Source organism: Glandiceps talaboti, chromosome 5 (assembly GCF_964340395.1).
Source record: "Glandiceps talaboti chromosome 5, keGlaTala1.1, whole genome shotgun sequence".
Taxonomy (NCBI): domain Eukaryota; kingdom Metazoa; phylum Hemichordata; class Enteropneusta; family Spengelidae; genus Glandiceps; species Glandiceps talaboti.
The window spans coordinates 990,501-1,006,896 of NC_135553.1; the positions used below are offsets into that span (position 1 = coordinate 990,501).

At 35.8% G+C, this 16,396-nt stretch overlaps 3 protein-coding genes across 3 annotated transcripts; 1 reads left to right on the forward strand and 2 right to left on the reverse strand.

Annotated features, from left to right (window-relative positions):
* Positions 1–19: 19 nt before the first annotated feature.
* On the forward strand, positions 20–4,829 carry LOC144434827 (cytochrome c oxidase assembly protein ctaG-like). Its single transcript, XM_078123338.1, has 5 exons — positions 20–49; positions 1,183–1,683; positions 2,101–2,253; positions 2,594–2,761; positions 3,815–4,829. The coding sequence occupies exons 1-5, from the start codon at positions 20–22 to the stop codon at positions 3,965–3,967; spliced, it is 1,005 nt and encodes a 334-aa protein (XP_077979464.1). The 3' UTR covers positions 3,968–4,829.
* Positions 4,830–6,427: 1,598 nt separating this feature from the next.
* LOC144435928 (small ribosomal subunit protein mS34-like) lies at positions 6,428–8,397 on the reverse strand. The gene is made up of 3 exons (XM_078124570.1): positions 8,099–8,397; positions 7,477–7,519; positions 6,428–6,857 (listed from the first exon to the last, which is right to left on the reverse strand). The coding sequence occupies exons 1-3, from the start codon at positions 8,327–8,329 to the stop codon at positions 6,550–6,552; spliced, it is 582 nt and encodes a 193-aa protein (XP_077980696.1). The 5' UTR covers positions 8,330–8,397; the 3' UTR covers positions 6,428–6,549.
* Positions 8,398–9,854: 1,457 nt separating this feature from the next.
* LOC144434828 (four-jointed box protein 1-like) lies at positions 9,855–15,539 on the reverse strand. Its single transcript, XM_078123339.1, has 5 exons — positions 15,257–15,539; positions 14,032–14,205; positions 12,252–12,441; positions 11,716–11,865; positions 9,855–10,275 (listed from the first exon to the last, which is right to left on the reverse strand). Exons 1-5 carry the CDS (start codon positions 15,537–15,539, stop codon positions 9,855–9,857), a joined length of 1,218 nt encoding a protein of 405 aa, XP_077979465.1.
* Between the last annotated feature and the right edge of the window lie 857 nt (positions 15,540–16,396).

Here is a 16,396-nt window from a genome sequence, read left to right on the forward strand (position 1 = left end):
CGAACAATTAAACTTCAAGATGGCGGCCTTCATTGGAAACTTACGAAAGGTATGTCTACTTGTTATTATGGCTTTTTGAAATGAAAATTCGTCGTGATAGTATTTGTAGGGTTACATGTTGATAATTTTTATTGATAACAAAAAAAACTGTAAAACTACCCGTGGTATATCCCTTGAAAAACAAGTATGACGGTGTTAAGTGCTTGATCGTGTGACCCCACCACGAAATCGAGGTTGTGGGATTTCCTTTCCTGACATGGACTGCTTCATAAATAAGAAGTTTGGAGAAATATATATAATTGACTGAAAAGGCCATAAAGTGGCAATTGGGGGCAACGTTGACCAGTAAAGATCGTGTAGAAAGCCTTCATTAATATGCACATCTATAATTAAATGATGATGATTGGCAGACTGTGTATGATTTTATCAAATTGTTGCCAGAATTTCAGAAATAACAAACAAGCAATATATCAGTTTTGGTTTATCACAATGTTATACAAATTCATGACACTGTACAGATAATGCATATAATATTATAATATAACAAAATTTGTACATCAATATGTCGAAAAGTGCATGATTTTAACTAAAAGTTGTAATAAGTTATAATTATAAAAAATAACACATTTTTGGCTAGGGTCATAAAATAATTCTTACCAGTAAGAGCCAAGTTTGTTGCATGCTGTGTTTGATATATATGTATTGTGTAATGCATTTAATATGTTATGCTGTGCTTTTCATGCTGTGATGTCATGTTATGTTATGTGATACACTTGTTAAGTATGCCATGTCTATCTAGACAGATAGACATGAATAATACTTTGTTAATCGACTTTCATTTGCACTCCTGAAATTTACACATGTACATCAGAATTATACAAAAGTGACCACAAATGCCAATGCATGTTGAGTTTGATTGTAGGACATTATGGGATATATGAACAACAACAATGTCCGCTCATTTTAGAAGACGCAAATCAGGGTTAGTTAGGGAGTTTAACCATATTCCTATCCATAACCCAACTCTTGCCCAAACTCCCCAGCTTGAATACAAGTGTGTATTTATTTGATAGTTAGTCTACTGTTCTAACTTTTTTATGGGTCATTTACTACCAGAGCTTTGCACTAATTAAATATTCATTTTCCACTAACAAATCGTAAATGTGTTTTTCTTTATTCCAGACTTCCTGTGTGTCATATAGGATATTTACATATCATAGAAACTGGTGCTTTAGTATGAATATCAGAACTATACACAGACTTGTGCAGCCAGACATCACAAAAATGAAAAATATAAGACTTTCAAAATCAGTGTTACCAGTAGCTAGTAACATTTCAAACAGGATAAATACTGGGTGCTCTAAGTTTGTCCTTTCTATGTCTATGCAATCTCATTTAAAGACTGGATGGACACCAAAACTTATTTCATTGAGTGGACTTAATTCATACAGAAGACTACATACTTTGTTCACACATCAGAAGTTCTGCAAACAGTCGCTGTTAGCCAATCACAGTGTTGCTGGTAATAATATGCAAATCAGATTTGTCAAAGTTCATCCAAGGACTTCAGCTCAACGTTTTCAGCAGCGGAATAAAACAGTCATGATTTACATTTTGTCACTTACAATTCTGGTTGGAGGATTGTCTTATGCAGCAGTACCATTGTACACACTTTTCTGTCAGGTGAGTCAAATAACAGTATCCATGGTGACGGTCTCCAAAGTATGATGATGTAGAGTTTAGTTTTGATAACTGTGTTTTAGCTTACTTAGTGTTATTGATGCCATGTGATCAGATAACAAGATTTGCAGCATTCAGAGTTTCTTATACACAACACAATTATGCCATCTGTATGAGCAGATGGTTTAACTGTTAAAAAACTGCTGGTAGCTGTGCAGTGGTATTCAGTAATGGCTGTCGGTGTCTAGGTGGAGATAAGTATGCTATGAGAGGCAAGCATTCCAAAATGAACCTTAAAAAATGATAAAAAATTGCTTAACTAGGAGTTTTTGTGTCTGAGAAGGTATGATTTATAAGTTGGACAAGTTGGTTACATGACTAATCTATCAAAAATGAAATGTTGTCTATTAATTCTTTCAGGCAACAGGTTTAGGTGGTCAAGCTACACTTGGACATGACATTGATAAGGTAGAAACCATGCAGAAAGTAGACAGACTGATCAAAGTCAGGTTCAATGCTGACACTGCTTCCAGTATGAGGTGGAACTTTAAACCTCAAATGACAGATGTGGAGGTAAGTTCACAAGATTTTGTTTATATGTAACAGTAAAATGCCACCATATTATTCATACAATAAAATATCATCTTCTTCATACATGTATAATCACCATGAATATTTTTTTAAATTATTCTTTCTTTCTTTTTTTTTCTTTTTTTGGGGGGGTTTGGGGGGGGGGGGGGGGTTATGCATAGGCCCAGTATGTATTGCTTATGTTACAATCTTAAGTAGTCCCCACAGTAGTGCATATATGTATGCATTTACACCCCAGTATATAATTTGTTAAATATTGTAGCATTTCTGTAATGGTTACTAATCCCACATAATTAAGTACATTGTAATTTCTGTTTTACAGGTGGCTGTAGGTGAGACAGCTCTAGCTTTCTACAAAGCCAAGAACCCTACAGATAAACCAATCATCGGCATCGCTACATATAACGTGGTACCATTTGAAGCTGGACAGTATTTTAATAAAATACAGTGTTTCTGCTTTGAAGAACAAATCCTCAATCCCCATGAAGAGGTTGGTACTAAAATAATGTGATTGATAATCAATTAAAATCAGTCAGTGTAAGTCTAATAGAAACAAGAAGCAGGTATAGACACCAGGGTATGCTGACTTGTCAAGATGGAGTCTTGGTAGATTCCTAAATTTAAGAACATGACAGACCAGGGCTTGAAGCATGATGGAATAAAGAACTTTCAATAAATTGATGATGTCAGATCTTTCCTGTTATTAAGTTTAGTCTAATAGAACACAGAGAGGGTCATTGATATTCAGAACACAGAAGAACAAATAAGATAATATTAAATTCTATATCATGTGTAAGTCAAGGTGTATTCATTCAATGAAAGATTTTACCACAATAGTATACATTTATGGCATTGGTTCAAAATCATTATTTTCTACCAAATTTTTTTGATACATGAAACTTGCACGGGTTTATAATATTCTTCAATATTTTTCTTGATTTAAAAGCATAAGGTTGTTGACACCACTTTGTCTTCAACATGAAGCCACAAGGCCTCTTACATCACTTACATTTGTCTTCCACATGAAGCCACAAGGCCTCTTACATCACTTACATTTGTCTTCCACATGAAGCCACAAGGCCTCTTACATCACTCACATTTGTCTTCCACATGAAGCCACAAGGCCTCTTACATCACTCACATTTGTCTTCCACATGAAGCCACAAGGCCTCTTACATCACTCACATTTGTCTTTAATACTGAACAAAGTAAAATATTGGGAATAAGATAAGTATAATCAGTAGTAAAAAAAAACTATGAAATGTCTGTATGGCACAGAATGAAGATCTGTGTGTATGGTGTGTGTTGATATTTTGAAAACACACGGACACACTTCATTATCCCTAGAGTATAGCACTACTGAAAAACTACAAAGGTATATGTTGTCTTGTGTATGTAGTTTGGATTGAAAGCCAATTGGAATATATGATGATTTCATTCACGTCTACTAGTCTTTGAATGATGTATACAAATCATGCTAAGGCTGAATAGATTGTTTATCACTGACATGGATTACTTTATTGTCTTCTATTTTCTTTCACAGGTTGATATGCCAGTGTTTTTTTACATTGATCCTGATTTTGCCGAGGACCCCAAAATGCAGAATTTAGACCAAATGACATTGTCGTACACTTTCTTTGAAGCCAAGGAAGGATTGGATTTACCACAGCCATTTACTAAACAGAATATTGCTTGAAACAGATTGACCACTTACAGTAGTCCAGATGTGTACCACAAACAAATTGACCACTTACAGTAGTCCAGATGTGTACCACAAACAAATTGACCACTTACAGTAGTCCAGATGTGTACCACAAACAAATTGACCACTTACAGTAGTCCAGATGTGTACCACAAACAAATTGACCACTTACAGTAGTCCAGATGTGTACCACAAACAAATTGACCACTTACAGTAGTCCAAATGTGTACCACAAATTGACCACTTACAGTAGTCCAGATGTTTGCCAGATATTTGCATACACTGGTAGCCACATGATCCTGCTTCATAATATAGCTTGGATGAATGCAGATAAAAAACTACATTCATACTTTAAATATAAGAGCAGAGCGTGTTTCTCTCACATAACAATGAAGAGAGAAATGTGATGGCATTGAGGCAAACGATAGCTTGATGATTATAAAACTAATTAGCTACTGATGTATACACACTGTAGTTATGCCAGACCATGAACACAACTCAATTGTGTCTCGGAGCACTGTGGTCTGAGATTGTAGTAATGTGTCACACAGGTACATAAACTCACATAATGTGAAGTAGCCTAGAGTTTATGTACCTGTGTTAAGCCAAAGCTGTGTAACACATGTACACATAACAAAGACATTGGCAGGACCTGCATTGTCTTGAAGTGATATTTCAAGTTATTAATTATGGAAATGACAGATAAAAGTGAAATGGATGTAAGAATACTACCTGAAAAGTAGATATATGAAATACATTTTCATCAATTAGTCATCTATTCCTCTATTGAACATCAATTTTTTTTCTGTCTGGTTTTATTCAACAATTTGTATTGTTATCCATCGGCGTGTGAATTATGTTGGGGTCAAATTTGAATTGTTGAATATTATAAGAAATGTGAGATAATATTTTCAGAAAGACTCCTAGTATTTAGGGTTATGTTTAATACACAATCTAAAATAAAATGTGGTGTTGGGGTATTCATGCCTTTCTGTTTGTGTCTGGTCTTTGTCACCCTACCTTTACGTCCTGACCTCTCTTGTTGAAAATAAAGTAGTCCCGGTAATCAAATTCAGATTTGTTTGACACCAGATCCCAAAACAACATACTGTATCTGTGCAAAAGTGTTGGATTGTTCATTGCTAAGAAAACACTAAGTATCTCCAACCCCCAATCCCCAAATCTTAATTACTTTAGAAATCACCATTCATTGACTGATTGTTGTATTGGCATTTGAACATATGTCCATTATTAATGTTACCATGTTAAATTCATATTTTGCAAGATGATTCAAACATCCCATACAATAGAAAGCAATTTTAGAATTATAGATTACTGGTAATGAAAATATTCCAACTCAACTGTCAATTACACTATTTTTATGCTCCCAACCTTGACATAAATTGAAAATTCAAAACACCAGTGCTTTCTCATGAAATCATTGTTTTATTGAATGGTATATTACAAAATGATGACTCTTGACTTGTTTCATTATAAAGAAATAGGAGAAAGAGCAATATTTGATGACAATTCTGACTGATATGTAATATGGGCACTGGGTTGTCGAATCACAGACATAGTCTCTTTTATCTCCTTACTACTAGCATGTAGAGTAAGTTATCACCAGCCTGGGGTTGACTGATGTGTGAGGGCGCCCTGTCACAGCATATCTTGCAGACTACATATTATGCAATTAACTTGACAAAAATCTTTATAGTGATAAAGAAACTGTAAGGAAGCAATTCTGCCTAGCCTCCAAAACAGTCAAATGCTTTAGAGGAGGCCATTCTGAGCGTTGTGCAAGTGCTACACTGCCATCATGACTTCCTATGAATTGTCCAAAATGAACTGGTAAACATAGTCGACGCTGCACATCTGTAGAAAGCCAAGACTACTGTGTTTGGTTGTTATTTCCAAGGTAAGGCATAGTTTTCTTTTACCAAGTACATGTATGTACACTCTGTACTTGTACATTAATATGGATTATATGTACTACATGCACAAAGACAGTAAATAAGGCCTTGGAAACATGAATTTTGAATTGTTAGTTTCCTTCCTTTATTTTGTAATACCAAAATCTGACAACTGACTTGACTGAAAATAATAGTTACTAATAGTAATGCAATTTACTCGTTTTGCAATGGCCATTAATCATGATCACTAGGGATTTCAGAAATTGGAATTTCCTTGGAATCATACTTGTTTTGACCCAAACCCTGTTGCTATGGGTGGTCACTGTTGCTATGGATGAGGTCACTGTTGTAAATTCTGATTTGACATGTTTGCATCCTTTAATATACTAATATAGGTTTAGACATCCCTGGACAAATCCAAAAACACACAACAGTTTACAAGACATCAAAGGAGGTTTATTTTTACAAAAAAAACTAAATTATTAAACCATAGTTTGTATATAATGATCTGATCATCTTCCATAGAACTTTTTCCCTACAAAATCCAAGTACATCCGAACAGACAAATTGCCTTGAGACATATACTGTACATAGTAATTAATTCCATCACTGGTCAATGTCTACTGAAACCAACATCACACTCTAAGTAAAAGTGACATCACTTCAAGACTCAGCTGATGCTTGCTTGATACGTTCAACATCTGATTCTTGTAAGACTCGTGACTTAGATCCTGTTACGACATTAAGTTTCAACTTAGGTTCTTCCTCAGTTATCATTCCTAGTTTTCCTTGTTGATGTAAGACCATAGCTTTCAGAAGTGGAGGTAGTTTGCCATAACTTGGGGCAACTGTAAAGTCTTTGATTGGATCTGGTGTATAACGACTAAACTCTTCTTCATCACTTTTTCTTACTAGTATCCATTCTCTCTTGACTGCAGCGCCTAGGTATACTTCTTTGTCATCTTTATAGCCTGTAACATATGACGAAAGAAAACTACTAGATACATATCGCTTATCACACATGTCAATTCATTTAGACCAGTATAGAAAACAGATAATAGAATGCACTTTTGTGTAAAGACATGTCTCACCAGCATCATCAGAGATATACTTCAACACAGTTCTTTCAACCAGCCAGATTTGGCTATGCTAAAACTACACATTTGTGATGAGCTCCTCTAATAATAAAATTTAACTACTATAAAGACAAACAGTTACTCACATAAATCTGCTATCGCTACACACCCACATGAATTGTTACAGTACTCAGAACACTAGCCATGCACTGAGTTCAGTTTTCAGTCAAGTCAAGTTATTAGTTTACTGCATGGGTGTATGTGTTGTCTAGTATGTAGGCTAGTGAGCCTTGGACAATTAACCATCAGTGAGTGAGTGAGTGAAAGATTACACTGTGATATGTAGAGAAACTCATTTCTGGTAGGTAGTTTTAGCACTGTACAGCTTGTGATAGGCTAACTTGGATGCTTGGTCAAATTTAGATGTATTACTGGCTAACCGTGTAAATATATCACATCTCATTCAAAATAAGTGGGAGATACCACAAGAATCAATTTGATTATGTATACTTACCTCTCCATGTTAATACTCCCCAGATCCTTCCACTATCAAGATTCTGTAGTAAAAGAGAATAATTCCACAAAATAGGTTGATCATTTACAATGGGATAACAATGAGCATTCAAAGTTGAAAGTATGATGAATTAAGTTTCAAGTGAGAGTGATCTCCCATCATTCTGTTACAAACACTTGTTATGCTATTTGATAGCTCCTGTTATTGTAGCCATGCCTCAAATGAAATAGACTATTTTTAAAATAAAATACCCAAATGTAGAAAGTTACATTATAATATTAACACAGTTTTAGTTAGAGGGTGGGCAGGTAAAATCTAACCATGGATGCATTAGGGGGAATTCTCCCCTAATACATCCATGATCTAAGGCGGCAGGCCCCAAATAATTTTGGGTTCCAACACAAACTTATGGTAAAACTAAACGTGCAATAGAAACCATGCCATGAGGGGTGCATGATGGTACTACTGGTGGAGATGTTTTCCAATAACCCCCCCCCCCACCCACCCCCGATCGAGTGATTCCAAAATGACACCATCCCACCCCCTCCCCCAGTTACAATGGCCGGGCCCTTCTCAACAATTACTGGCCATGACACTGCCCATTACGGTGTTTGAGACTTACCGGTCGACTGCAGTCTATTCTAACACGTGTTATGGTATAATAACTTGGTTCTGGATACAATAAATTCCATCGTTTTCTAGTAACCATACGACCAACACCAAGTCGTGGACAAGAAGTGCAAATGTTAAATAAACTCTTGCCGGTGTAGAAGAATTTCTCAAAGATTTCCTTTCGTGTAAACGGTGAAAAATTGCTGACCAAATGGTGAATATTGGTTATCTTCTTAGCCATGTCCTCATCCGTACGTTGGCTTTGCGTTTGCACCAAAAATCAGAAAAAACGTGCACAGTGAGGTCTCATATGCACGTCGCCATTTGCAATTTGTTATGCTCTATAGAGGTCGCCCTACTCTCGGTTATTGACACTCATCGCTGAGCATGTCGCTGAGGGCTAGGGCCGGCTCGACTCACTCAGCAGAGTCGAATACAATGTACAAACCTGAGCAATTTCAGAAAAACCGCGGGCATAACATTTGTATTGCGTGAAAATTTCATCACTCGTATTCAACCTAGAGGGTTTACCTTGGTGGTTGAAAGATCCAGTGGATATCTTTCAGGGTTTTATTTTTTCCCAGTCTGTAAAGTATCATAATGTTACTTAAGCTTATAATGTAGTAGTAATAATAATAATTATCATTATTATTTATTATTGATTTGATTATTAATTTGATGACTTAGACCTAAGTTGGTGGGTAAGCTTATAGGGTTCCAACACCAATCACCCCGGTCTATATTATCAATACTATTATGGCCAAGGGTTGGAGTTCTGGTGGTCTGAGCATAAACTTACCTATTCACGTCTTGGTTCAGATGACTGCCACTTGGTATAGTCATTATGACTGCGATAGATCAAACATTGATAAAATAATTTAGTTTTATCTTGAGATATCATGAACGATGATACATGTACAGCTATAGATAGCTGCTAAAAGTTTCACATGTCACGTGACTAGTAATAGCTTGGTGATGACTCAACTATAGTGAATGAGTACATACAGCAGGGATGTTATAGGACCAGCAAATGAGATGGACAGACTGGAAATTTAAAGTTTTACCGACTCGAAGGTAGTTTTTTTTCTGTACGGGGCTAATTCCCCCGAAAAAAAGCCCGCTAAGGTGCCAAACTAGTCTAGTTATACATGTACATTGCACTTCTTGCACAGTGTATCATTAAAAGTTAACATAAACACTTGTAAATCCTCTGTAAATCCTATTGTAAGAACAAAAAAAGACACTCGAGTTGAGTCAGAGTTGAGTTAGGGGTGGAAAAGAACTTAGACTACTAATATATAAGTCGTAGTGATGTTTTAAAATTGTTATCTTGGTCCGAGGTTCATTATCTACTAATGCATAGACTTCATGGTTATTAGAACGAAATATTACATTGCAGAAAAATGTCGTTGGAATCTCTACATACACACATAAAGACATTGCTATTTGCAGTCTTTCGTTTCAAGTTGAGACTTCCCAATAGGTTTGAATGAAGTCCTTTATTCAGTAAATAAAAAAAAACACTTTCCAAAAACACATAGTGTTGACAGTCTATATAAAAGTCACAGATTAACTTATTGGCTTTATTAGTCGTTGTATGCCATAAAGAAAAGAAGAAGAAAGAGGACCCGTATTTCATTTTCAATCCGAACTTTGTTGGTTACATGGTGTAATATCGTCACAACGAGATACATTTGAACACTCAGTACGGAAACAAACAAACGAACGATGTTGATAACATCATGGAACTAAAAAATTAACCTTCATCAGTTGTTCAACGCTATACATTTTTCAATTTGATTATACACTTCACTTATTCTTTGGCGCAACGCCTTTTTATATTCGATATCCATTAAAGGCCACTTTTTGAATATTCTGCAGTACAAATTGCCATTGTTCATGGAAATATGGGGTTCATGTTCCAATACAACGTCGATGAAAGTCGCCAGAGCCTCTTCGAAGTTAGAATGTAGCGCCCGCACTCGTTCTGCAGTTTGTCTCCGAAATATACAAATTGATCCTAGAAATTTATTGATGGTGGATAAACGTTGTGGTGGGGCTAATTTAAGAGCAAAGAAAAATCCAGTTTCGTTATCAATCATCCACAGTTTGTCACGTCGTCTCAAAAGATTGCGAGTCGGGTCTTCGGGGAACTTCGGGTCAAGATGAAACTCTCGAAACATCAATCTGCAAGTTAAAAACGAATCGATCAACAATTATAATGAAATAACAATCCTGATATGAGAAGTGTATCTATAAACATAAAACGTTTATTTTCGAAAAATTGCATATTTGTTCATCTTTTCTTTTGAATTTTGACGACGAAATCTATTCCAAATGTACAACCTATATCGGTTCACGCCTAGCCTAGGCCTACACCCAACCTATGCTCTTGAACTTTGTTTTACTAGTATTACGTTAGTTTTATCAGAAGACGGCCAAGGCGGCGAAGGTGGCCAGTGCTTCTTGAATAGGTGGAGTTTGAAACTTTGAACAGAAAACAGATTCAGTAATTACGAAAATAAAATAGTTTATTTCTGAGAATTTGCTCAGAGGAATCAACTATACAAATTTACAAGCCTAAAAAAGAACAAAATTACGCAATATACACCAACAATATAATTGTAAGAGAAAAAAGTCATTATTGCATATGTAGTGCAAATTTAAAAGCAAAACATAAAAAGTCTTTTAAAATCAAGATAATATTGATCACAGCTGTATACAATGGTTCACCACGTGTTCAAATCTCATCCTATAGATTACCATGTACCAGCGATATATAAGTCAATGAATAGTCGATTTAAGGCATGCCTTGAATACATGTACATTACATACCTGTCATGCCTTGAATACATGTACATTACATACCTGTCATGCCTTGAATACATGTACATTACATACCTGTCATGACTTGAATACATGTACATTACATACCTGTCATGCCTTGAATACATGTACATTACATACCTGTCATGCCTTGAATACATGTACATTGCATACCTGTCATGACTTGAATACATGTACATTGCATACCTGCCATGCCTTGAATACATGTACATTACTTATCTGTCATGCCTTGAATACATGTACATTACATACCTGTCATGCCTTGAATATATGTACATTACATACCTGTCATGCCTTGAATACATGTACATTACATACCTGCCATGCCTTGAATACATGTACATTACTTATCTGTCATGCCTTGAATACATGTACATTACATACCTGTCATGCCTTGAATACATGTACATTACTTATCTGTCATGCCTTGAATACATGTACATTACATACCTGCCATGCCTTGAATACATGTACATTACTTATCTGTCATGCCTTGAATACATGTACATTACATACCTGTCATGCCTTGAATATATGTACATTACATACCTGTCATGCCTTGAATACATGTACATTACATACCTGTCATGCCTTGAATACATGTACATTACATACCTGCCATGCCTTGAATACATGTACATTACTTATCTGTCATGCCTTGAATACATGTACATTACATACCTGTCATGCCTTGAATACATGTACATTACATACCTGTCATGCCTTGAATACATGTACATTACATACCTGTCATGCCTTGAATACATGTACATTACATACCTGTCATAATGGCCAATCAAATGATCAAATATTATCATATCCGTGTATTGCATTAATATATTCATATCTGCCTTTGATTTGTTTCGTACAAATGGATCCGAAGGCTGAAGAAATTTTTGATCGTTGAATAAGAATGTTGGTATAGGGACGCTGTAGATGAAATAAGTAATTCAATTTAGTAAAGTGTTGAGAAGAAAGGTAGTGATGTGGTGGTTATGTGGTGGTGGTGGTATGGTGGCACGGTGATATGGTGATGAAGTGGTGGTTGTGCTGGTCACAGTGGCAGTGGTGGCGGCGAAACACGACGACAACGATGACGACGACGATGACGATGATGATGATGATGATGATGATGATGATGATGATGATGATGATGATGATGATGATGATGATGATGATGATGATGATGATGATGATGAGGAGGAGGAGGAGGAGGAGGAGGAAGAGGAGGAGGAGGAGGAGGAGGAGGATTCACTGTATGAAGTTTGTAACTTGTTTGATTTACATGTAGATGGAACAAATTAATGACAACTTACTCTTCATGAGCCTCGTCTATCCATTCCATTAGAGAAACCAATCCATCTTTTTCCCAGCCTTTACGTTTAATAGCGTTCTGTATATCTGGGTTCTGCCAACTTGGCTGAGTTTCATCTAGTTGACTTAATACTACCAATGGTACATTGTCTAAACCAAGTAGGCGACTCACGTAGAAAGATAATACCTCACCTGTCAATGTAAATAGATATCACATCATAAATTTAACCAAAAATACTACAACCCTCGATAATAAATAGCGTGGGAGATCTCAGAATTCTTCTGATTTAGTACCTGATCGCCTGATCGTCATTTTCTATCCGCATACCACAGTGGACATCGAGTTTTCGGCTTATTAAATACACATACAAACTAAAACTGTAATATTAATTGTTGTTCGATGTGGTAGATTACACAAGTGGGTGATAGCTGTGCCTTTGCTGTGCGGATAATTCCCCCTCGAGATACCAACGTCCGTTCAACAGCTTATACATGAATCAACATTATTTACTGTCGTACCTTGTCACTAGATTTAAAACTTGAGAGTTTGACACAAAAATTGGCAATAGACAAATAATGTTCCTAAAACCAGTCTTTTTACTACTAAAACCTTTCTTGTAAAATAAATTACTTTAACGTGGTTTCAACATCGCCTACAATTAAAAAAAAAATAACATACAGAATGGCAAAATTATTACGTATGTAACTATTGTACTGAACCAAATATTAATTAACATGACACAGGGAAAGAAAACAATTAACAGGTGCACGGTATCTGTAAATAAAAAAAACCATCAAAAATCGATAAACGGAAAAAACTGAGGGAAGTACAGAAATTAGTATGTAAAGATACGAAGTGTTATGCCAATCTATATCAGAAAATACTTCAGCAGGAGAATTGTGACCAGGGTTGAATGACTTGATGCATATCTTACAGTAACGTGCAAGGCCGCCATAAAACAATGGCAAGATGGTCATACAAACAAAGTTGCCCTACGGTGTCATGACATACCCGCAACCCTGCTATTATGTACAGAGTTTTGCACGTTGTTGTTTTTCGTGAAACACGTCTGTGTTTACCAACATTGCCAGATGTCAGTCATGTATGTATTTTAGCATTATAGCAGGTATGCTTGGAAATGTAATACATACACACCATACATCTATCAATGTCTATCTACGTAGAAACCCTGTTGATTTCCATTGAATTTGAATAGTGTAAGCTTACCCGTCTGGTTTGACAAAGTCAGTCAGGGGTGTAAATACGAATTTATACAGATCGTCTGGAAAAACACATATTTTGTGTATTTATACAAAGCTGGTCGCTAGCTATTGATGCAGTTATCTGTCATTCAATTGTATATATCAACACGTAATTTTCCAGAACAAAAAATAAACCAGTTTCATGTGTAGTGATTTTTTTCATCGAATCTCTTTTCGTTACATTCTTGATTTGAAAATCCTAGTTGATAATAAATAGAGTTTATAATTGCAATACTTCCTATATGAAAGTCCATGGTTCGATGGTTTTAAAGGAATGCACTCTAGTTTTCTTTGTTCCCTTTCTATGTTAGTTTGTCACGATTGACCCTTCACTGAATTAAAATTTCCTACCCGCTTTCTCTTTCAAATTTAAAAATTAAAATGTATTGGAAATAAAAAAAAAAAGTTTTAAAAAAAAGTTTAAAAAAATAAAAAAATAAAAAAATAAAACAAAAAATAAAAAAGATTAAGCTTAAATTCAACGTTATTCGTCAAAGAAGGTTTATATGTCTAATTTACCATAGGTCCAACAAGAACTCTTGTATCGAACACACATCATTGTGCCATCTGATAGGTAAATCAATCCATTCTGCTGAGACAGCATACCACCGCAACGTACTGACCCAGAAATACCAAGAACGGTAGAATTCCTTATTGAGGACAATTTCTTGTTTACTTCTGTATCAGTCAAGCCTACAAAGACAAGGACGCTACAAAGTAAACATTTACGATAGGGTAAAAACATATATGTACACGAAACCAATTATATTTAACTATATACTTCAAAACTTAGATAAGTAGCTACTAGTATGTTGGTTAATTGACAACAAATTTTGTGGGTAGAGAGTTGATAGGTGCACGGCAACGTTGACATTTTCATATAACTTTAAACCTTAACTTGTTATGATGATTTGTATAGCATTTTAAAGGCCAGGGTTTTAATCCCAGGTTCTCACATTAGTGTTATCTTATCAGTGGAGACTTAAAGGCCAGGGTTTTAATCCCAGGTTCTCACATTTGTGTTATCTTATCAGTGGAGACTTAAGGCCAGTATTTCAATACCAGGTTCTCACATTAGTGTTATCTTATCAGTGGAGACTTAAAGGCCAGGGTTTCAATCCCAGGTTCTCACATTTGTGTTATCTTATCAGTGGAGACTTAAAGGCCAGGGTTTCAATCCCAGGTTCTCACATTAGTGTTATCTTATCAGTGGAGACTTAAAGGCCAGGGTTTCAATCCCAGGTTCTCACATTAGTGTTATCTTATCAGTGGAGACTTAAAGGCCAGGATTTCAATCCCATGTACTTACATCAGATGTAAGGACATTACAGATAGATTGGAAGAACAGTTTTATATTGTGTTTTTTTTAAAAGTTAATGTCAGTTTCCACATCCACTATTTCTGGCTAGACTTCACAATTTTCGCGATTTTATTTTTTTTTCTCGAAAGTGAAAAAAAATAGGTGGGGTCGAGTAACCGGAACCAAACATTTTTTTAGGCCTTAGCAGCGAGTACTTTCCCAAACAAAATTATACGTAAATTTTCTGTTAATTTCTCGCACACAAACTTATCAACTTTAATTTTGAAATATCGACAAACAAGTTATGACGAAATGCTTGGTTTGAAATTAGTAAGGTTACTGTCCATATTTACATACTAATACTAGGTTGCTGGAATGGCTCATTCAAATTAATTCATTTACTTTTCGCTTGATTGACAGGAAGAACAACTGACTCAGACATACCTATCGGCAATACATTTTCAATTTCTTTCGACCAATAGATGCCATCTTCAACAATCGGAACTCCGTCAACATTACTGACGACTTCATTTCTCTTTTCAACCGGACTATCTCCGACATCATCTGTATGGACACGACGGTGTATTAATGGTTCTTTTTCCTGATGATCGATGGAAGGTGACCCGATATACCCATCCAATTGTTTTTGATACCAAAACATAGTAAAAACTGTGATGGTCAATACACAGGTGTACACTCTCATCAGCTTTGCTGCCAGCCTCCCCATTGTACACTGACCCACAAAACTTCAAGTCTTCGAAGGCTTTGAACGAGTACAACTGCAATAAATACCATAATGTACAGCAGGTCAAGTTGCTCTTGCGTACTCCATATGCGCCTTCTCCTATTTCGACTACGTCATCAACCATATAGATTTATGAACGATCTGGTACAGTACTGTGTGTGGTGAATTCAATGATATCCGTGTTTACTGGAGCGTTCTCAAACAGGTTTGCCACTTCATTATATTTGATCTTTCCAGATATTATACATGACTATCATAACAGTCGGCAGATGGTTTGACTATGTCGTTAAATTGATACGACATCTTGACAGAGCTCCAGTTGAAAACATATTCCTCATTTTGTCATCAAATATTACAATGGTATTGCACCGAGTGTACATTTCAATTGCTCTTTGATAACAATGCCGTAATGATTTATAGCTAGGTTTATACATGTAGTATTATGGTAGCCCTGATAAACTAACTGTCAAAGATAAATTGCTATAGAATACGTCGGAAGTACGTTTTATAGAGGTATCATGGTATATAAATATGGACAGAAAGGACAAGACTTTAAATGAAACTCAAGTGTTTACATCCAAATTGTGACATTCTGCATAAATCTGCTGGTACTACGGATGGCGGATACAATGGCGCCCTCTAGAGCACATTTTTTTATATTAAAGTTTGTCAAGTTTGTTCGGTTAATAAAAGGTCCTGGTGCGCAAACCCGCGAATAGTGAGTAGCGCCATCTGGAGTATACAGACGAATATGTTTGTTCTTCATACTTTTGGCCAGTGCTTTGCTTTCATCAGTACTAATAAGTTTTGTTTTCGTGTGCATTATATATAAATGTAAG